At 39.0% G+C, this 23,509-nt stretch overlaps 1 protein-coding gene across 1 annotated transcript; it reads right to left on the bottom strand.

Moving 5' to 3' along the window:
- Window positions 1-817: 817 nt before the first annotated feature.
- Window positions 818-5,434, bottom strand: LOC149152496 (Transmembrane amino acid transporter family protein). The gene is made up of 3 exons (XM_089441108.1): window positions 5,010-5,434; window positions 3,995-4,611; window positions 818-1,832 (listed from the first exon to the last, which is right to left on the bottom strand). The coding sequence occupies exons 1-3, from the start codon at window positions 5,317-5,319 to the stop codon at window positions 1,296-1,298; spliced, it is 1,464 nt and encodes a 487-aa protein (XP_089297234.1). The 5' UTR covers window positions 5,320-5,434; the 3' UTR covers window positions 818-1,295.
- Between the last annotated feature and the right edge of the window lie 18,075 nt (window positions 5,435-23,509).

Below are 23,509 nucleotides of genomic sequence, written 5' to 3'. Positions count from 1 at the left end.
TCAAGTTTGGCAAATATCCTATTAAGCTTCAATGCAACAAAAATATTAAGCTACAAATGCATTTCATTAGAAAGACCATTCATGGTTGAGTTATTGAGTATTGTTTTTCCTTATATATGATGAAGTTGCAAACATTTTCATAAACTCTCTTTACATAAGTAAAACTTTTAAAACTTTGATCTAGGTTAGGAGTTTAAGAAGTTTTCATTAACCTCATAATGTCTCATTTCTTCTTCTATTGTGTCACCTTTATAACTTTCAATCTTATCTCAAATTAATCAAAATTGCTAAAATAATTAACCACTAATATATATAGAAATAAATATTTCATTCCTTCATAATCAACCATTTTATATTTCATGAAATCACTTTTAAAGAAAGATTGTGTTATCGAATATGTAGAAAATCTTACCCTCATAATCATTCTCTACCAAACAAATTATATTTATATATAAACTAGCCTAAATTTTAATAAATTATTATTTTAAATTAAATTAACTTCATTTTTAATCATTATTTTTTACCGTAAGTTATCGGCTTGAAAGTGACAAATCCAAAGAGCAAAATAAAATTTATGAAAAACGACCTTTTAGTACTACATCATTTTGTACGTAAAAGATACTAAACAGACGTACTAATTTACTTGTGATGCTACGATCATTTTGTATGTAATAGATACCGTACTAATTTACTTAGGATGCTACCATCATTTTGTATGTAATAGATACTAAACAGCCATACTAATTTACTGATGATTTTAAAAAATGAAAGAAAAATATGATATCCTAGAATTAACTGTAATCCTGCTTTCATTAAATTTCAGAAAGGAGCTTTTATTCAATAAGCTTTTGTATGTGACCAAATCGAATCACCTGGCTACTAGAATGATGGCCAAGGAATTATGGTTCGGATAATCGCCTTGAATTACAATACAGTATAAATCGACCGCGTGTTCAGTTCTGGTTGTCCAATATTATTTTCTTTACACATGCACCCACCCTACCATTCCATGAATTTTCTTGCCGTTGAATTTGTGCAAATTTCACTCTAACACCATCTAACTTAAGCATGAGGTTATTGGTTCACGTCAGCCCTACCCACACAAGCTCCATTGCGTGAAAGACCTTGGACTCGCAATATAATATTCAGTGACGCAAATAAAATTACAGCAGGAAAGACTCCAAAATTTTGCAGTTTCTAAGGCAATAGGCAATGCACTCATAATAAACGTGCGCAGCTGGCGCTCGTAAACCAATTTGTTTTCATCAGAACCCATAAAATTAGGCCCCCCTGAGTCACCGATGCGACTCGCTCACGCTTTTTACCAGGGAGCGAACGGAAGAAATGGTACCCACGACTCCCAAGAAAATGCCCAGCGCGATGAAAGCGATATTCAATGCAAGCCCAGGCCTCGTGACGTTGGAGCGGCAGATCTTGATATAGAAGGCGCAGGGAAAAACGATGGAAATGCAGGTGCTGAGGAGAGAGCCTGTGAGCGCCAGGATGTAGCTGAAGTAGGGCAGTGTGAGAGCCATGGCCAGAATGATGATGAGAAGAATGGAGCTTATGGTCGCCCTGACAACCATTCGGGATTTTGAGCCCATGGACTTTGGGAGGACGCTTTCCATCTGCATTGCCACCGGGCTGAGCTCCAGGGCGTATTTTGTCATGGGCGTTATTACAGTCGCCCACAGTGCTATCTTAGTCACTATCAGGTGCCTTGGCATGTTCAGGGTTATCTGCGACTTTATATCTGATCCGAACATCGTGGCGCCCATGAAGGCCAGGCCTGTGTACACCACTGTGATCATAGAAAAACTCACCGCCACCACCTGATCATCATGTTTGCATCAAACCAACATAAACAATTCATTTCCTTCATTATCACATGCATTAAATTAGTAATTTAAAAAGACAAAATTGAGCACTTTGCTCCCAAGATCCTTAAATAAATACTGATGTAACATGGCGGAGAGGGATTTAATTTTTTCAATTATTTATTTAATATTTTTTTTTTTTAAAGATATCCTTAAAATTTCAATTTAATTTTGAAACTACAACTTAAACATTATAGAAACCACAACTTAAACATTATATTGAGTTGTAGAATGAACCTCTAACTAAATTGTAAAATAAACCTCTAATTCAACCAAAATATATATATTCAACCAAAATATATATATTTACACAATTTTATGTTTTATCTTTTTATATTTTAAATATCTCATATAAATTTAGACCCAATGATGGGAATTTTGGATTGTCTTTTAAAATATGGGTTTGAATATATATATTTAGTGTTAGTGAAAATTTCCGACTAATTGAATTATACAAACTTTTTAATTTAATTTATTATTTTAACATATTTTTATTTACATAAAATGGATGAAAAAAATATAGAAAATATAAATTATTTTATTTTGTAAACAAATAAAAATAAAATAAAATAATAAATTATTCTAAATGGTTTAGTTTAATTATTTGATTGATAGAATGGTTTTTTTCCAAATTTTACAATACAATTTCTAAGTATATTGTGATTTAATATTTCTTGTTCTTTGTAATGATTTAGAGTCAAAATATTGAAAAACAAATATTTAAATTCTGCAAAATATTTAATCTTTACAAATTAAACAACTTAAATTTATAATTTGATTGACATTAATTATATAATAAAAAATATTTTATATATAAAAATTAAAAGTTCTATTATAAATTTTATAAATAATAAAATTAAAATAATTATAAAAATAAAAAATTTACTTTATTAGTGAAAAAAAAGTTTAAATTTATTTCTTAAATAACTAAAATTTTACTGAATTAAAACATAAACATTCTTATTAAAATTAAGAGTTAAAAAACATATTATTCATACAAAATTTTATAACCATTTTTATTTTTATTTATTTTTTAATAAAAATTTAAATACAATTTTTTATAAAAATAAAAATAAAAATTTCTTATTTATTTATAATTTATTCAGAATCATTTCCATAATTTTCTAATTTATTTTATAATATTTTATTTATTAATAAAATACATATATAAATATAAATATAAATATATTTAATTCTAATTCTAATTCTAATATTTCAAAAATATGAGAGAAATCGTGGGATGTTTCTCTGAAGAATATTTTAAGGCCTCACATGATCTCATCGTTACGCTCCACAAAATTTGGAGGCAACTAAATGGAAACTAAACTCCAAACCTTGTAACATAATCTATTGCACTAAAATTAAAAGTAATTTATTATTTAATAATAATAATAATAATAAAATGGTTAATTTTATATTTTATAAAAGGTTTAATTATATAAATAAAAATATTTCAATTAATTTTTTTTTTAATATTTAAAAAATTATCTTTATGATTTAATTTTTTTTCCAATTCTATTGTTTTAAGATTTTATTGCGCTGAGAGATTCATTTTATAGAGGTTCATTCTACAGCTCAATATAATATATAAAGATGTCTCTTTCTGGTCAAAGTTGAAATTTTGCTCATATGAATCAAAAAAAAAAAAAAAAAAAAAATCTAAAAATTAAATAATTATACAAAACATTTAAAAAATATAATCTCATAAAAAATTAATAAAATTGTACTTGAAGAAATTGGATCCTCTAGGCTCATGTTAGATCTGTATTTAAGATGGATCTTAGATATGGATCTAACATGAGCGGAGAGGGATCCAATTTCTTCAAGCCCAATTTTTTTTATGATATGACATTATTTAAATGTTTTGTTAATTATTTAATTTTTAAAATTTTTATTTTCTTGAGATAAGATGAACAAAATTTCAACTTTAATAAAAAAAACATAATTACACATCATATTGGGCTATAGAATAAACCTCTAGACTCATTCATTCTAGAGACAACTTCCTATTTCCAAAAATCCAATCGCAATAAGTTAAATGAGGAATCCCAATAAGTTAAAAGAGGAATCCATTGTTGCAGCGATATAAAATTTGGAGCATGAGTAGTATGAAGTACCTTGGAAAATTGAGAGGGATCCTTCATGGCTTTGTATATATTGGGGAATACGACGTGTCCTCCATAGCTGAAGACGTAGAGGCCGGAGATCTCGGGGACGTTGGTCATATTAAGGGCGGGGAGGCGGTGCGAGACCCCCACGCCACCGAATGCGGCTGTCCAAGCGACGGTGAAGACGAGCAGGAGAGACATGACGATTCCGCCCGAGGAAAGGAAGGATATGGAGCTAAGGTCTCGCAACCAAAGGCTGGGCAACGCCATAACCACTGCGATTACAGTGAGAAAGCGTTGGGCGGATAGGTGCATCCACGAAAAGCCGAAGCTGAGGTGGTTGGCGTGGGAGAATATGGTGTTCAGGTTGTCTCCCAGTGAGATGGTGTAGCTCACCAGCGCTAGGAATATCTCCAAGTACAGAAATGTTGATACGATTATTCTGCCCGCTCTGCCGAATGCCCTTTCCCCCAGGTCTTGGTAGTTGTTCACCCCGGAGCTGGATCGAAGACACTTCCCCATGGCGTTTGCTGTGTAGGCACATAGTACTCCCAGACCCACCAGCAGGAAGCCGCTCATCCACCCTCCCTTTTCCAGAGCGTAGGGAGTGGAAAGCTGTCCCAGACCTGCACCAATATACAGTACAATTATACATAATCATCTAATACTAATAATCCATTTATAAGTTTACTGCTAACTTAAATATATATATTGAACTTTTATATATATTGAATTGAATTGATATGATATATATGAATTTTTTTATTTGTGAATAACCAATAGTTTAATGGTTTGACGGTTAAAATTTATAAAATTGTATATATTCTATCTTTCTGCATTCAAAAAGTATATAACTTTCTACATAATTAACTTAGGAAATTGTGTTAAATTTATCTTAATTGCATATTCTGGAACTATTCCTAAATCCGAACCATTATCGCTTGAATAAATTATTGGGATAAGTATACCCGAGATTGTAACATATTTTCAAAATTCCATGGCGCTTTACGTAGAGTTTGGTTACCTATCATGATGCCAACGACATTGATCGTTGAATGCATGAAGGAGCTGTTGGCCTTGGAGAAATGGCCATGACCACTGGCGTCGTCGGGTTTGGCCTCCTGATTCGTTTTAAAGCCCACGGGTGTAGTCCCCGCGTCACAGAGGCAAACTTCTATGGAACCTGTCTCTAGTTGCCCCAAATTAATGATCTGCTTGGATATCTGGATCACATCGTTGGTCTTAAGAGCGCCAGGCTCGTGCAACGTGGCGTCGCTGGCCACTTGATTACGGTGTGGCACATGGATATCTGCGGGGCTGTGCAGCTGCGCCATTGACAATCGATTAATTAAATATCAGAGAACCTGCAATACTAAACAGCATACGAGGTTTCTGGTAAGCTTTAGAAGAATCCTCGTAGTCCTGCTCAGCCCTCCCCTTTGAGGAATTCGTGGAGTATTTGTACACGGAGGGAGGCATGTGCGGCCGTTGGAGCATCTGAATGAATCAGAAATGATTGGCGTACGGTTTGGAGATGGAATTGGGTGGGTAACAATGATTTTTTTGATGAAAGAAAAAGGCGATACGGGCAACTTTTGCTGCCCAGCATATTTTCCGGAGACGGAACGCCTACTTTCTGTTAAAAAAGGGAGCCAAAGTTATCAACACTCTCGGCTCACGTTGCATATGCTGTCGCTGGCCAATTGTCATGTAGGTATACACAAATTTGTAAAGGTGGATCAATTTTTTTTAAAGGAATGAGTCACAGTTAGGTTGTTACGAAACAAAGCAGGAGGAGCACGTAATCTCCCTAGGTGCGTTCACTCTATTTACCTAAATTAAGCTCATCTTTTCTGCGTCTCCGTCTCCTCCGCATGAGAATTAGCCGGTGCTGCTGCAGCAACAAGAAGAGGACCAATCCCCACCTATCACACTATTTCTTTTCGCAAATATCTATCTGTACCAATGAACCCAGTTTGCTTTTAATTTGTCAGGAGGAAGCGTGTATTGTGCCCATCTCTATGGCTAAAATTCTGTTTGGATTCACCGTTTCCTCTATTTTCTCAAAAAGATTCGATAAGGTTGGGGTCACTTCCCTGAAGCTCCAACCACTAGCTGTGGCATTGTAACTGGAAAGATCACAGCTGCACTCCCTTAGCTTAATCCTGCCGCCACAGAACGATCAAATACGTCAGAAGAGAGTTGTTTAGAGGAGTGCTAACCTCTGGAGCACATTTCTGGAACGTTATAGAAATTTAGATTCCGAAGATGGATTAGTTTTGGGTGTTAATAATTTACATGCTTTTCTTCCACATGTTGTAGGCATACAGACGTGTTAAAGACGTTATATCTCCAATCAATTCGATGTAATGACCGTCTATTAATTCCATGCACTCATCATGCGTCACTTCCAAGATATTTTGTTGGTGGACGAACGAGAAACCAAATATAGTTTTTAAATATGGTTGTAAACAGTGGAAAAAAATTTAGTCCTTAGGGATATCTATCCATCATTGATTGGTATGTGAATTTCAGATAGTTTTTAAATATTGTCGTAACAGTGGAAAAATTTAATCCTTAGCGATATTAATCATTGGTTAGTATGTATTATTCAATTTGATTCTCGTTGCTATGGACTGTCCATCAATGTAAACTAGCTCAACATTATCACGGTCATTTTCCATCATTCGTGATAGTCACTATTGATTGTAACGATCATTATTCATTTGATTGCTATTACCTATCAACCATTGTTAACTAATTCATTATCATGTTTAGTTTTAATCCTTTCTGATAATAATAAATATTATTATAAAAATAATTTTTATTAGGGATAGTTTAACGCTATCTAATTATTAGTTATTCTGTTTTTTTTTTTACTATAAATTAATTTATTATTAAGGGTTAAGAAAATCATATCATCTAAAATAATATTAAGAATAATTAATTTTTATTTTTGTATTGGGTTAAGAACTAGTTTTCTTGAGACATAAGCAAATGGTTTAAGACTATAGATTACTAGCTAGTAATTCTGGATGGCGTGGTTTTCCTTGAATAACAGTGATAATCAGGTAACAACATCACAGGTTTTCCCACTATGTAAAGAAATAACCACATTAGTAAATGTATATCATTTTCCACTTTTTTATAGGCCAATAGACATATGAAAATGATGTGGATAGACGTATATCAACCAAATTTACTAATGCATGGTTTTCCTTGAATAACAATGATAATCAAGTAACAACATCACAGGTTTTCCCACTATGTAAAGAAATAAGCACATTAGTAAATGTATATCATTTTCCACTTTTTTATAGGTCAATAGGCATATGAAAATGATGTGGATAGACTTATATCAACCAAATTTACTAATGCGTGGTTTTCCTTGAATAACAATGATAATCAGGTAACAACATCACAGGTTTTCCCACTATGTAAAGAAATAACCACATTAGTAAATATATATTATTTTCCACTTTTTTATAGGCCAATAGGCATATGAAAATGATATGGATAGGCGTATATCAACCAAATTTACTAATGCCTTTGTGCTAGTCGTTGGCCATGGCCAACCTGAGTTGAGTGGATTTGTTGACCATGATTGACATTGGTTAGATTGGTTGACAATGATTAACATATTTAACTATTAAATTCAAATGAATATATCAATTTTAAATTAAAATCTATTTTTTTTAACACTTATTATAGACACATTTCTCAATAGTAATTTAGTCAATAGTAATTTAGTTACTTTATATTTTTAAAGTATTTTAACATATTTTTAATTAATTAATTAATTATGCAACCTACAAAAGTATTAAATTTATCTACATAATTAAAAAAAATATTCTAGACCATCAAAAACCACATTCTCATCTACATTTACACTTATATTAAAAAGAAAAACCAAAAAGATAAAATATTCAGTCTGCATTCATTGTGAAATATATGTGCCATTAGGTCTCTAGTGCCCTTTGTGAAGCTTACGCGCAGTTGAATGCGTGAAGCTTCGTAGTTGAATGGGTGAGTGCGTGAAGCTTCGTAGTGAGATCATTTTGAGGCATTACCTAATATATTGAATCTCAAAGTTGGCTAACAACTACATAGGCCTATAGGGTTACCTTGTCTTCCACGTTATGGATCACTCAAGCGAGAATCTAGATCCTGTTCTTCAGCAATACCCCGATTACTCAAGTGAGAATCTAGACCACGCTTATCATAAGGAACTAAATCACTCGTTAGGAAGAAATGGCTCACGATCTCAATCTTCTACTACCATATTAGTCACAAGGTTGCATGAAAGATGTGTTGCGTTTACCCTTTCCTATGTGGAGATATCAATTACCCCACCTACGCTAACCTCAATTGAATTGTCACTCCATTGTCAGGTTTCTTTTAAATTGGAGTGTCATTTTTGAATTGTCTCTTCATGGTGAGGTTTCTTTTAAATGGGAGTTCTATTTTTGAATTGTCTCTTCAGTGTAAGTTTTATTTTTGAATTGTCTTGATTGTGAGGTTTCTTTTAAATTGGAGTTCCATTTTTGAATTGTCTATTCATTATGAGGTTTATTTTAAATTGGAGTTTTATTTTTGAATTGTCTCTTCATTGTGAAGTTCTATTTTTGAATTGTCTCTTGATTGTGAGGTTTCTGTTAAATTGGAGTTCCATTTTTTAATTGTCTCTTCATTGTGAGGTTTCTTTTAAATTGGAGTTCCATTTTTTTTCTTCTTGTTTTGGGTTTTGATAAGTGTTTTCTGATAATGAAGGTCTTATCTTACGTAAAAAAAAATTATTATTTTTTATAATATTTTGAATTTTTGATTAATATGGTGTTATATCCAACGACCATTAAGTGTTTTTTTTTAGATTTTGTGATTTTTATTAATAGTGCTGAAGAGTTTGGCATTACATTAATTGGTGTTATATACTCACAACCATTTAGTAGTGATGGTTGTTTTTGTTTTTGTTTTGCTTTGTTTTTTTTTAAGGTTTTTGTAATTTTTATTAATAGTGTTTAGGGTTTGGTATTATATCAATTGGGTTGAAGATGAAGTTCAATTGAATTATGTAGTATTTATTGATGCTTATGATGTTGGTAGTTGAGATTATTAATAATGTCTAAGGGTTTGACATTACATCAATTAAATTGTGTGGTATCTATTATTAATTTGAGAATTAAAAATTTAAACATTTTAAGGATTTGATGTTGCATTAATTAGGTTGAAGACAACATTCAATTAAATTTTGTAGACTTTATGAGTTTAAGTTTTTTAAGGACATTTTTTAATTTGGATTGATATTTTATATTTGTGGTTTTTCTTAAAGATTGCCTACATTGAAGATATTTACATTTTATTTTTCTATCTAAAATTGGTAACGAGAAGTTTTTGGATTTTGACTTTTAGAATTTTGCTTCATCCTATATCATTATGTTTGTTGTGATTCTCTAAATTAAGTTTATTTTTCCATTTTCTTTGAAAAGTATAAGAAAATATTAAGAAAGTGAAATGGTTACATCAAAGCTTAACATTACTCATCCACTGATGGAACCATTGCCAAGAACAATGTACTACATAGACTCCAATCCCCCTTTTGCAATCTTATTTTCTCCCATTTATTTTATATTTTTGTATGTTTAATATTTTTACACATACTAGTGTTGACGATGCTGGACCCCCCAACATGTCAAGCGATCTCCTCAGTAAGAAGTTCCAATTAGACCTCAGACCGTTTGGTGTAGGAGTCCCAACAGTGGATCGTACGGTAATGCCTTGACTGTGGTTTCACATAGAGGCAAGTAATATGTCCCTATTGGTAGCAAGGGTGTGACATATGCAGTAAGTCAAGGAAGCTGCATGAGAGGTTCTAAGACATGGAGGGTGAGGTGAGTGCGCCCCTTAGAAACCTGTGATAGCATGTACTTAAGAAGGCAAGTTAGTTAGCAATCCAAAGTGATGGTTAAACCAACAACACATTTCAGAAAGATTCGTACATACATATACATAAATAGATACACATGCATGCGTACGAAAACAGATACATATATCATTTAGAGTACTCAAGATAGCTGAAATACAATACAACATATGCATGAAATGTGTTGGCTCTGTTATATTAAGAAGTGTAAGTTCCAGTCATACAATACATCCATGTCCAACCACTAGTTCCGACGACGGAACGTTATAGCCACAACCGCCTACTCCTCCAAAGAGATATACTATCTCTGCATAGTGGAGAAGCCAAGGCTCATTACAATATTATCCAAGCTTTCTCTAACATACTCCTATCGGAAGCTTGGCTGACTAAAATCCTATATAATGAGTTATGACAGACTATTTATAGCAAAGGGTGGGGTGACCCTTGACATTCCCCTTTGAGACCATTCATCTATCCTCATGACTCTTTAACTACTCTATGATTGTTTCATTCAACTATCAACACTTGAAATTCCACTTGACAAGACGTTACATTACAATGCACATGTGCCCATGTGAGACAAAATGGCTTGAGCAAGCCACGGAAGAAATCACTGCCACTCAGATCGTTGTGGTGAGACCAACTCTCTGACATCCTTATGATGGTTGAAGGTGGTGAGCTACTGTCAGGCGTGGTCGTCCATGATGGTGTTCGTGTGCTCAATGGTGACATCTTGCTAAAGCAAACTCTTGCCTTCATTGCATCTGGGTGCACTGATATGGATCCTTTGTCCAACTTGTCTGACAGCATGCTCATGGTCGTCCTGGGTGTGACTAGACCAACAACATGTTGATGCATAGTGCTTACACTGCTCTCCAAGCATGTGTTGGTGGTCGTGTGCATTAGCTTGCTAAAATACATGTTCAGCTCTAGTTGGACTTTCTTCTTGTCTTCGGCTCGGTGAGTGTACCAAATGGGTGGGATTGCATGTGTGCGCACAATGACATGCATGCTACTGAATTCCCTTGCATGTTATCAATAACACTGCTCACCTTATCTGCTCTATGCCAGCTGCTGGGATGGATCTATAACTTGTACGGGCATAGTTTCATCCATTTGTGCATGTTGCGCCCCCTGCTGTACCTGTTCCTGCTACAACTCATTCTCTCGTCTATGCAACTCCTATTATTCTTTGATTTGTTACTTCAGCACATGCAACTCCTTCTCTGTTTCGTTCTTTTCCTTCGCACGATCTTCATGTCGCGCTGTCACCTCATAACCTTAGTTTCCAAAGTTGCTTTCATCACAAGTGGATCTACTTGAGCTTGCAACTTTGTTTCGCCTCTATGTTTTCAACAACATTCCTCTTGCATTCATTGCAGGTAGGTGTGTTTCATTCTGCTGCAGCTACTGATGGTGCTGCTTGTTGTAATGTTGTTGCCATATTATCTAGATGTCCTTGTCTATGAAAAATTTGATGTCTTCATAGGTAGGCGAGCTCATAGACACTTGCTTGGCTGCAAACCCCATTGGGCTCTCAACGGTGTCCTTTGACTCTACTCTCCTTAAGGCCATTATACTTGTGATGCTGTGTGATTGATCGTGAAGGTTGCGCAATTTCTGCCACGAGGTTGGGAGATAGACTGCCTAAACTGCGCAAGGCACAATCCAGGCTGTCAGGAGGCTAACTGAATACTGGAACTGTGCAATGCACAGTCTAGCCTTGCCTGTTGAGGACTGAAACTGTGCAATTCACAATTTCAGTCAGCAATGACATGCAACTAGCAAACTACATTGCGTTGTTTCTAGGGCCAACAGGACACTGCCTCCAATAATTGCGCAATGCAAGTCTGGAGGTTAGTGTTAGGCTAGACTTTCGTAATTTATGGAGGGAAGGCAGAGCATTCACTTTCGGAAATGCACAGTGCTAGCTAGGCAAGTCACAGTCCAAGCCAAGGCAGCCCAAATCGGCCGACGGGCGACTGAAATATGAGAAGTCTGGATGCATGGTGAAATGAGTGCAAACAAGACTAAATGATCATTCATGCAAACAACAAGTGCAGGATTTAGAAAATAGGAAATCATGCATGTGCGTGAAGCAAGTCGCTACAACGACAAACATTTGTGAAAAATAGTGTCATGCATGCGATAATAGTGAGATGAAAACGAAAACTGAAACAATGCTTCTAGAAGCTAACGTACATCGAAAATATAGCAAGCGCTCACTAAAATCAAGCAAACAACACTCACATGAAGCGAAACACAAAAATCGACAGAAACACAACGCAAGACATGAAAAACGGGCTTACCCCAAAGCAATTGAGTTGAATGTGCCGATGACTCCTAGATGTAATGTGGGATGTCAGAGCTGCAAGGTCAATGTGAGGAATGAGCTCTGCAACAGCTAGTTTATGAGTTTCGATAAAATCGAGGTTGTGACGTGCATGCCACAAGTCTAGGAAAAGACACACTTGGCGGGAGGTTTATGAAATGATCCTTTTATGTAACCTCCAACTACTAAAAATAGATCCCTGAATCAAGGGATGCCTTTTCATGCTACCTTAGGAGAAGCAGTCCATGCATACAAATCAATTTCGCTCGGTCCCAGAGGGAACTGGTAAACTTGAAGGCACATGTAATAGGCTACTTGAGTAATGGGAAAATTTGTGCATTTATGGGAGGGAGCTAGGTTGGCTACCCAAAGGGATTGCACAATTTCTAGGCTAATCAATTGATTGCTGCCCAGAATTGCACAAATTTTGGGTTGAGCAGTCTCACTGGGATAGATTATGCAGTTTTTCGAGTGAAGCTTGACAGACAAAATTGTGTAATTCTGGAGCCCAGCAAGCTGCCAGTTATGATTGCATAATTTCGAGACGGAAGGATGGTCCCCCTCCAAAATTGCGCAATTTCTTGAGGGAGCTACTCAGCCTGCAACTGGACCAAGTTCGAAGAAACAACTTGTGAGGAGGATGCAACAACATATCATGCACAGGTTGGGAGTCTGCTAGAAAACCACTGAAGCTTGTGTACTTGATAGTGCAATACATGTTGTTGAGGATGATTGGTAGGGAGGCTCCGAAACAAAGCTAAGGAAAAATTTTGGAGGGTGGTTGTAGCCGCTACAACACTTGGCGACACACTGGTAGAACTCCAGCTCTCTGAATGGACCTTGTTCATGAAAATCAAGTCTAACACATTTGGAAGTATTGTTCAGTTCTTAGTTCGTCTTGGCTTCCACACTTGCTTGACTGTAAGATGTAACATCTACTAAGCTCTTGGTTGATTGACACACATTCCAAGCCAAACCAACATAGTTGTTTCGATTGGGGTTGAGGGGTATATTGGTGCACAAGCAATATAGTCGTCAGAGTCTTAGTTTCATCTCTAGTGTTTCTCCACTACCAGTAGACCTGGACAATACCCTGGTGGAGTCACGCGGGAACAAAAGCATCACTCCGCTGCCAGCAAGCCTGGTAAGTACCCCGATAGAGTTACTTGCATCACCTCTCTACGCAAGAAGCCTTTCTTTTCTTTCGCCTTATTCATTTTTCTCTTCTTTTTTTCGATTTTTTCACATTTTCATTTTTTCCATTTTTCATTTTTGTAACTATGAATAACACTTATTCATTTCAGAGGCGAAAGATGGATCTCGACTTATTTAGAGCAGAAGAGGTTGTTCCTTTAGAGAAGTAATTTATGTGTACCTCTGACGTGCTTGTTAACATTTTCCCCCTCACCTTACTCTACTTGACTGAGCTTCCAAGAGTTAACCCAAAAACAACCAACTAGAGTAAGTGACAACAGTTTGTGCGCAAGCATTGTGTTTTCACCAAGGTTCACTTTGAACAATACATATTTTCCATCGATGTATCATGGACTAAAGGTAACAAGTTCTTACATAAGAGAGTGGACAACAGATACCCAAATGTTGATAGTTGTACAAGTCCTCTTGTACTTTACCCAACTTGTTTCAAGAGTTGCACATGGTCCATGTCAACTAACCTACAGACAATAACAAGTAAACGAACCAAAAAGAAAAGCAAGTCGCAGAAACAAATGTGAAAGAAAAGTGATTAAGAAAACAAACAAGCAAGCAAACAAACACACAAGGAAAGAAGCAAACATGCATGCAAGAAAACAACAGAAAAGCAAACACTACTCCTACTCCTAAGCTAACAATGCATGGGCCTTATCACGTGAAGTGATATTTCCAATGCATCCACTGGCGCACTGGTCGACCCATTTTGGTGAAGGCATGGTTCATGAATAAGACAACTATGTGAACCAGAAAACAAGAAAGATATAACAGTGAAGACAAACACACTACAAGTTTACAAGCGTCCACACAACAAAAATGAGAGAAAGCACATGACATGCACTCTGTGGACTTTCCATGGTGATGTCATACCCTGCGTGTAGATGTTGAGTGTATGCATTCTCTTGACTATGACATGCAAGAAAACGTGAGAAAGGTAGACCATTTACGTTGTGTAAGATTCCTCCAACGCATGAGCAATGGGATTGTGTAGTTCAAGTGGAGGAAGTGAAATCTGAGTGTTTGGTTGATCTTCAATGCAAAGTAGAGAGTGATGAGGAGCATTATGTGTTTCAACATTTTCCTGATCGGAAGTGAAACCAACCTCAGGACAGCGAGGCCTTGACATAACTATCCGCTCAGGCTGAAGTGCCTCGACAATGTGGGGGGTTTCCACTCTGTCGATAGATAGATCATCGTAGACCAGTGTCTTAGACAGATTAAAAAAGATTGAATCAACATCATGATCAGATGAAGAAGTAGAGAGATCATGACAACTAAGATCAGAAAATTCAGGATGTTTTCGTCATCCTCATGATTTGATGAATCATGCAGAGGGGTAGATGAGAAGCAAGGATGTTCACCCTCTGTGTTTTCAGAAATGATAGATGACATATTGGATGGATTTTTAGAGGAAGATGTGTCCTCTCCGTAATGTAATGATAGACTGACATCTGACGTGTCCTATGAATGATCGGATGTAGAAACATCTGGAAATGGGTTTTCACAAGGGAAATCAACAGTGGCAGAATCACAAGGGATGTTAGAATAAAATAGATGAGGCACGACTGGAAGGGAGTCATCCTTCACCATGAGTTATTCTTTGGATTCTCGTACATACTCATCATGAATGATGGTGTAGGTTGGCTGCATAACACCAACTCCATCGACAACTTGATCCTCGTTCACCGCAGGTGTGGAGTCCATAATGGAAGAACACAAGACAGTAAAATCCAAAGGATCGATAGAACATGGGGACGGAGGTTGAGGGAGTGAATCCACATGACAACCAACAGGTTTGCAGGCCAAATCCATGAAAATATCAAGAGAAGGTGGGGTGGGAGGATATGACAGTTCAAGAGATGTGTGTGCATGATCTCCCACATCACTCTGTGATGGTGGAGATGTTTGATGAGGTGAAGGCGGATAGTCACTTGTGATAGGAACTGTTATTGCCTATGATTGTGCGCTCCATCACCGAAGTGTACTGAGTGGGGCTTGGATATGTGAAGAAGATACTCAAATCTTCCATCAAGAAATTCCGAATCAATTTCATCTTCGGGGAATCGATATGCAAGATTATAAAAGCGTGTGTGAAATTGTTCAATGGATTCATCGCGTGCTTTTCGTAATTCTAGAATTTCATTGTCAAGTGCTTTATAGTTACAGGGATTGAAAGCACGGTCTATCTCTGCGACCAAATGAGAAAGAGAATGAATAGATTTTCCAAGTAGCATGGCACACCAGTGAATTGGGTGCCCTTGAAGTGTGTAGATGAACATCGCACAGGTCATGTATTCTTCAAAGATTCCATGTCTTTCGCATGAGCCTACAATGTTGACCGTGTTCCTAACCAAGGCTATGTGGCCTCCACAATCATATGTTTTATGTGACAAGTTATCTGAGAGCTTTTCCAAGATATTGAAGTTGTTTCCATAAGACGTACACCTCAAAAGAGAAACTCTGTTGTTAGTCATGATAGATGTGCAGAGATTCAAAACAGAGGTGAGGAATCAGCTTGTCATCTGGCCCTCCTTCTAGTGCCAATATGTTGATGGTGCTGGAACTGCCAACATGTCAAGTGATCTCCTTGGTAATAAGTCCCAATTAGACCTCATACCATTTGGTGTAGGAGTCCTAGTAGTGGGTCATATGGTAATAACTTGACCGCGGTTTCTCACAGAGGCAAGTAATATGTCCCTATTGGTAGCGAGGGTGTGACATACGCAGTAAGTCAAGCAAGGTGCATGAGAGGTTCTAACACATGGAGGGTGAGGTGAGTGCGCCCCTTCAAAACCTGTGATAGCATGAAGTTAAGAAGGGAACAAACGGGCAAAGATGCATTACAACATAGAAGGCAATTTAACTAGCAATCCAAGGTGATGGTTAAGCCAACAACACATTTCAAAAATATTCATACATACATATACATAAATAGCTACACATGCATGTGTAAGAAAATATATACATATATCATTTATAGTACTCAAGATAGTTTAAATAAATACAACATATGCATGAAATGTGCTCGCTCTATTATATTAAGAGGTGTAAGTTCTAGTCATACATTACATCCATGTCCAACCACTAGTTCTGACAACGGAATGTTACAACCACAACCGCTTGCTCCTCCAAAGAGATATACTAGCTCTACGCAGTGGAGAAGCCAAGGCTCATTACCATACTATCCAAGCTTTCTCTAAGATACTCCTATCGAAAGCTTGGCTGACCAAAAGCCTATACAATGAGTTATGAGGGACTATTTATAGCAAATGGTGGGGTGACCCTTGACATTCCCCTTTGAGACCGTTCATCTATCATCATGACTCTTCAACTACTCTATGACTATTACATTCAACTATCGACACTTGAACTTCCACTTGACAAGATGTTCTATTACAATGCACATGTTCCCATGTGAGACAAAATGGCTTGAGCCAGCCATCCAAGACATCACTAACACTCGTACCATTGTGGTGAGACCAACTCTTTGACATCCTTGTGATGGTCAAAGGTGGTGATCTGATGCCAGGCATGGTCGTCTGTGATGGTGTTCATGCGCTCAATGGTGACATCTTGTTGAAGCGAACTCTTGCCTTCATTGCGTCTGGGTGCACTGATATGGTTCCTTTGTCCAAATCATATGATAGCATGTGCATGGTCATCCTGGGTGCGACCAGGCTGACAACATGTTGATTCATAGTGTCTACGTTTCTCTCCAAGCATGTGCTGGTGGCCATGCACATCAACTTGTCAAAATACATGTTGAGCTCCAGTTGGACTTGCTTCTTGTTTTGGCTTGATGAGTGTGCCAAATGGGTGGGATCACATTCATTCGCACAATGACATGCATGATGTTGAATTCCCTTGCATGCGATCAGCAACACTGCTCACCTTGTTTGCTCTGTGCCAACTGCTAGGATGGATCTATAACTTGTACGGGTGCAGTTTCATCCATTTTTGCATGTTGTGCCCCCTGCTGTACCTGTTCCTGCTGCAACTCATTCTCTCATCTATGTGGCTCTTATTCTTCATTGAGTTACTGCTTCAGCACATGCAACTCCTTCTCTGTTCCATTCTTTGCCTTTGTGCAATATTCATGTCACATTTTCACCTCATAGCCTCAATCTCCAAAGTTGCTTTCATCACAAGTGGATTTGCTTGAGCTTGCAACTTTTTTCCGCCTCTGTGTTGTCAACAACCTTTCTCTTGCATTCATTGTGTGCAGGTGTGCTGCCTTCTGCTGCCGCTGATGGTCTTGCTTGCTGTAATGTTGTTGCCATATTATCTTGATGTCCTTGTCTATGAACAACTTGATGCATTCATAGGTAGGAAAGCTCATAAACACTTGCTTGGCTGAAAACCCCGTTGGGCTCTCAACGGTGTCCTTTGAATCTGCTCTCCTGAAGGCAATTGTACTTATATTGTTGTGTGATTGATCGTGAAGGTTTCACAATTTCTGCCGGGAGGTCGGGAGACTGACTACCAAAACTGCAAAAGTCACAGTCCAGGCTGACAAGAGGCTAACTGACTTCTGGAACTATGTAATGCACAGTCTCGCCTGGCCTGCTGAGGACTGAAACTGCAATGCGCAATTTCAATCAGCGGTGACATGCAACCAGCAAGCTGCATTGTGCATTTTATAGGGCCAGCAGGACACTGCCTCCAAGAATTGTGTAATGTAAGTCTAAAGGTTAGTGCTAGGCCAAACTTGCACAATTTCTAGAGGGAAGGCAGAGCCTTTGCTTCTAGAAATGCGCAATGCTAGTCGGGCAGGGCATGATCCAGGCAAGGCAGCCTAGACTGGCCGACGGGCGACTGAAAACATGAGAAGTCTAGATGCATGGTGAGATGAGTGCAAACAAGAGTAAATGATCATTCATGCAAACAACAAGTGCATGATTTAGAAAACGAGAAAGCATGTATGTGTGTGAAGTGAGTTGCCGCAAAGGCAACCGTCTGTGCAAAATAGTGTCATGCATGCGACAATAGTGAGATACAAACTAAAACTGAAACGATGCTTCTACAAGCTAACATACATCAAAAAACAACAAGTGCTCACTGAAATCAAGCAGACATCACTCACATGAAGAAAAACACAAAAAGCAACAGAAATGCAATGAAAGACATGAAAAGAGAGGTTACCCCAAAACAGCTGAGCTGAATGTGCTGACGACTCCTAGATGCAATGTGGGATGTCAGAGTTGCAAGCTCGATGTGAGGAATGAGCTCTACAGTGTCCGGTTGATGAGTTTTGATAAAATCAAGGTTGTGATGCATATGACAAAAATCTAGGAAAAGCGACATTTGGCGGGAGGTTTGTGAAAGGATCTTTGCATGTAACCTCTAGCTGCTAAAACCAGATGCCTCAATCAAGGGATGCCTTTGCATGCTACCTTGGGAGAAGCAATCCATGCATGCAAATTAGTTTTTCTCGGTCCCAGAGGAACCGGTCAATCTAAAGGCACATGCAACAGCCTGCTTGACTTGTTGGAGAGGTAAATCCCCTCTACGGATAGAGGCGATCCCTACTAGCCCAGCAAGGGTCTAGCAACAATCAAACAATGCTGCTATGCATGTTCCTAATTACAATTAAACAAGAGGCAAAGAGCACCTACTTGGATTCCAGCGCTCTCGTTTGACGAAGGGATGCTGCCTTCGCTCCTTCGCTTCAGCTGGTCACAATCCCTCGCGATCTCCGCGAATAGATACCTGCACACACGAAGAGGAAACAAACGCAAGCGTGAAATCTAGTAAAAGCAACCATACATCGGTCAGAAAAGATGTAATTCACATTTAACCATTGCAAGTACAAATGAGAATGGAACAATAATAGCAGTCATCTATTATTAATCAGAATAGAGAAGAGTACAACCAAATGTTCTGACGTCGGTAAACTTCTCAGGAGGGGCTGGTCAGCATGTATCTCAAGCATTCACCTTTGAGGATGATTCTCCCAAGACAAACAACTCTCTCTCACACACAAGCAACACAAAACAACCTTCCCTAAGCAATCAATCACTTCCACACCTAGCACACCAAATACCTATAGTAGCAGCAATCTGAGCACTATAAGCTCTATACAATCCAAGCTATGTCTAACTAGCTGCTCATGGTAATGGTGGGAGTTTATATAGGAGAAAGAGCCCCCTAAAAAGGTGGAAGGATGAGCTTATCCTTGAGGGAAGTGGTTGCAAAGAGTCGAACAGACATGCCATAGAAGGGAGTCGATACTCACAAAGCCAACAACCAGACCTGGAGTGATCTAGAAGGCTGGCTGTTGGAACAAATTCGCCCAAACAGGATCAGCGCGGATTATAAGGAAACTGACGCGCTGATGTCGTGCCTCAATAACTGGGAAAGTCATGTCAGCGCGACCCAATACAAAGGAGAGGTGAGCTGGCTCATAAAATGCGACCAGCGCGGAAAAGTGATGTGCTTCCGCGCTGGCAGCGCACTGAAAACATTAATAGTTGCCGGTCAGCGCAGATATTTTAGAAACAGACGCGCTGATGAGGAAAACTTTTGGAAAAATGGGTTTTGGACCTGTTTAGAAGGCATGGACTTGATTATTGTGAATTCTTGACACAGTAGGGTGACTGACAGGGAGACAGTGACAAAATACTGTGTAACAGATGCCCCCTAAAGCATGAAGACCGAGAGAGTGGGAGGGGTGAAATGCTTTACAACACTTTCCGAACTGGAACACCACCAGGAAGGACCGAAAATCTCTGATAATCAAGTACATGCAGTCTAGGCATGGGCGCAGCCATCCAAAAGACATGCGAAAAGGTCTGCGGAATGGACGTAGCCACCCAGTTAGCAGAGACCAAAATAAATGATAAGGTATGGTCGCAGCCATCCGTGAAGACTCAGGTATGGGCGCAGCCATCCATCAATGAGTCATGTAATGATCATCCACAAAATCGCAACCTGGACCGTAACAGACAGGGATCCAGGGTCTTGCGCTCCATCTCGACCCGAACAAAGTACAAGTCCAAGCATGTGAATACATGAGCTGAAGTCGAACATGCATGAACATCGTCTGATTACCAGTCAGTGATGAAAACTGTTAACAGACGCGAGAGGTACCACCAATAATGACAATGGTCCTCAAGGTACTATAGGTACAATCTGCGGCGTGTGAATCAATGAGCTGGTGTCGAACACCCACGGAATCATTCGATCGGAGGTCAATGATGTAAACCTCACGTCGAACACGAAGAACCTGCCATTAGGGCATGCAGGCTCTAAGGCACCTGAAGGGAGTCTCTAAGTCACCTTCCTGGATAATGAGCTGAAGTCGACAGGAAGTGACCTTGATCAAAGGTGGGCCATAATGTTTCCCACATCATCGACACGAGACAGAGGTAAAATGATTTGTGTGAGATATAAGGGAAGGTTGTACTAATGCAGAGGTCAACTTCTCTTGAACATATTGGCGGCACGACGGTGGATTTGGCAGTATTTGACATCAAATGAGCAGAGGTCATGGTGACAGGGCAATGAGCAGATGAGAGGTCAAAACAGGGTAACCCAAACCCACGGAGGCTAATGTGAAACGAGATGAGATATCCCCACCCAGACACGAATGCAGACTAGTGCCATGTTCAAGAGCGACATACTGCCGACGCAATTATGACTACAGTTCCATTTTCCCCACCATTTCTGGCAGGTACCCCGGTTATTTTTTGATGACAAGCTTGACGGGGATAGCATATGCTTGAAGAGTGTCATTTCGACAATGCCCGATGTCATCAAGTGTTTAACGAGCCTGACAAAGGAAAACATCGGCGTCTTTTCTTGTTTAGAGAGTCTGAAAAGACAGCGGAAAAGGAGACTCCAAGGGGGTCTTTTTTCGTACAGTTGTGTCTCTCGAGCCCGAAAAAGTATAAAACAATGCTCGAAAGAACCGCCCGACCATTACGATCGAGGAGTACTTTTCGTAAATAGTAACTTCAACCCGAAAAAGTAAAAAAGCGGTCAGAAGTACGTCGTTTTGGAGCCAATAACGAGTTCGAAACGACAAAAACCCGGCAATCTTTTTGAGTTTAAACGGTCGAAAAAAGAGCTTTAAAGGCGACCGCCTCTCATTTTTTTTAACGAGTCGAGAGGGGGACTCGGCAATCTTTTCATCTTTAAACGGTCAGAAAAGAGCTGAAAGTAGACCTCCATTTTTATTCTCTTTAACGAGTCAAAAAGGGGAAAATACTCGACAATCTTTTCATATTTTATGAGTCAGAAAAGAGCTTAAAGGTGACTCGTCCTAGAGGAACGTGGTATAAAGGATAGCAACTAGTTCCGGCAATGGTGGAACTGCTCAAAACATGTAATGGTCAAGAGGCTGGCTAATCAAAACCACTCATCGCTGCGGTTCCTCAGGAAAGGATAAACAACCAAGTGAGAGCATATGATCGGCCAAAGAGATGGTAGCAATGGAATGAAACAACCAAGGCTTATCTAGCAGAATTCAGCGGATAAAAATGGCAATCACGAGATGTAAATCGGGTATGGGTTCATTTTTACACAAGCTTGAACCATGGAGAACTCTGCTTGGATTCGGTTTCATGTTTACACAAGCTTGAAACGAAAAACTATGCTTGTTATAAGTTCGCATGCCCCCAGCATAATAACGCAAATCGAGGTACATGCCCCCCAAGCTTCATTGCATTCAACAAAGTGGATGGAATGAAGGTTCACTCTCGAGATCGATGAAAGACTCGACTTGTATTTTACGAGATCTTAATCAAAAGACTCGATTTTGAAAGGGAGGTGTTTCATTGTTTTAATGAGGTTGACACTGTAAAAGAACTATCCTCATAACCCTTTTTTCATTTTTTAACAAGCTTGACACAAGAGCAGGAACTATGCTCCAACCAGACCTAATTTCATTTTTTAGGGAGCTTGACATAGGAAAGTGAACTATGCTCTGCCCGAACTTTATCATAATGAATAGGAAGTCGGGGCTTCCAAGAGTGGCGCTCCCGGTGGGAGGTCAATATCTCGGAAGTCAGGACCCAATGCCCCCAGGACACTATGCACGACGGCGACATTGCTGGATATAGGCACGGGGGAGGTGGCCACGTAATTGATCTGGGGTGAGACAGATGCAACAGGTGGATGAAAACCAGGAGGGAAGGACAATTGTGTCGGAGGGGCTTGTGGACGAACGAACGATAATTGATCGATCGTCACTATTCTTCCATCGTGTGGAAAGCAAACCACACGGAAAGGTGAAGAAACAAGGGCTCCCATGGCATACACATAGTCACGACCAAGGAGAAGACTGAAGTCTAAAGAACCTTGGGTAACCGAGACGTCTATATAGACGGTCTTGCCTCCTAAAGTAATAGGAAACTGTGGAAGGATCCCTAATGGTTGACTCGTTCCTCCGTCAAAGGCGGTGAGATTCGGTGCGACAGGTACAAGCGATGGGGAACCCAAAGCCTGCCAAGTAGTAACGGGCATAAGACTAACCGATGCGCCTTCATCCAACACAGTGCCAGGCAGCGCCATATGGGAGGCATAGGCAGTGACCCAGAAAGGCACATGGGATGGAAGGGGAGGGGTAGTCAAACAACTCCAATCGAAGGAAATGACCGAACTACTTGGTGGGGGAACCATATGGGTGCCCCCCTGCTCGGAAGGAACCGACTCTGAATTCTCCGGAGAGGTTGCAATAGGAGAACCTTTATCAAGCTCAGGAGAATCTGAGGAGACAAGAAGAACATGAGAATTTTTCTCTTCCGAAACAGAGTGGTCGACAGGAGGTGGACTCCAGTCAACACTATTTCCGACCAATGGTTGGTCTGGAACAGGCTGGACACAGCCAGGTTCGGGAAGAGGGGCCTGGACAAGAGAAAAATGTGAACCAATCTCATTGTCGGGAGGCGAATGATCTGCAGTTGCAGAAAGACGTTGATAACCAGTGGGAAATGGATTCGGAGGAGCAGCAAGACTTTCCAACACAGCAGAGGCTTTATCCATGAGTGGACAAAGGTGAAGGGGATGTTTTCCTTCACAAAGTCGACAGGGGATTCGAAGCTTCCCTTTCTCCTTACCATTC

Source organism: Pinus tabuliformis, chromosome 9, assembly GCF_031772625.1.
Source record: "Pinus tabuliformis cultivar Carrire ecotype Pingquan chromosome 9, CPIR1, whole genome shotgun sequence".
Lineage (NCBI taxonomy): Eukaryota > Viridiplantae > Streptophyta > Pinopsida > Pinales > Pinaceae > Pinus > Pinus tabuliformis.
This window is presented reverse-complemented; position numbering and strand designations above follow the sequence as displayed.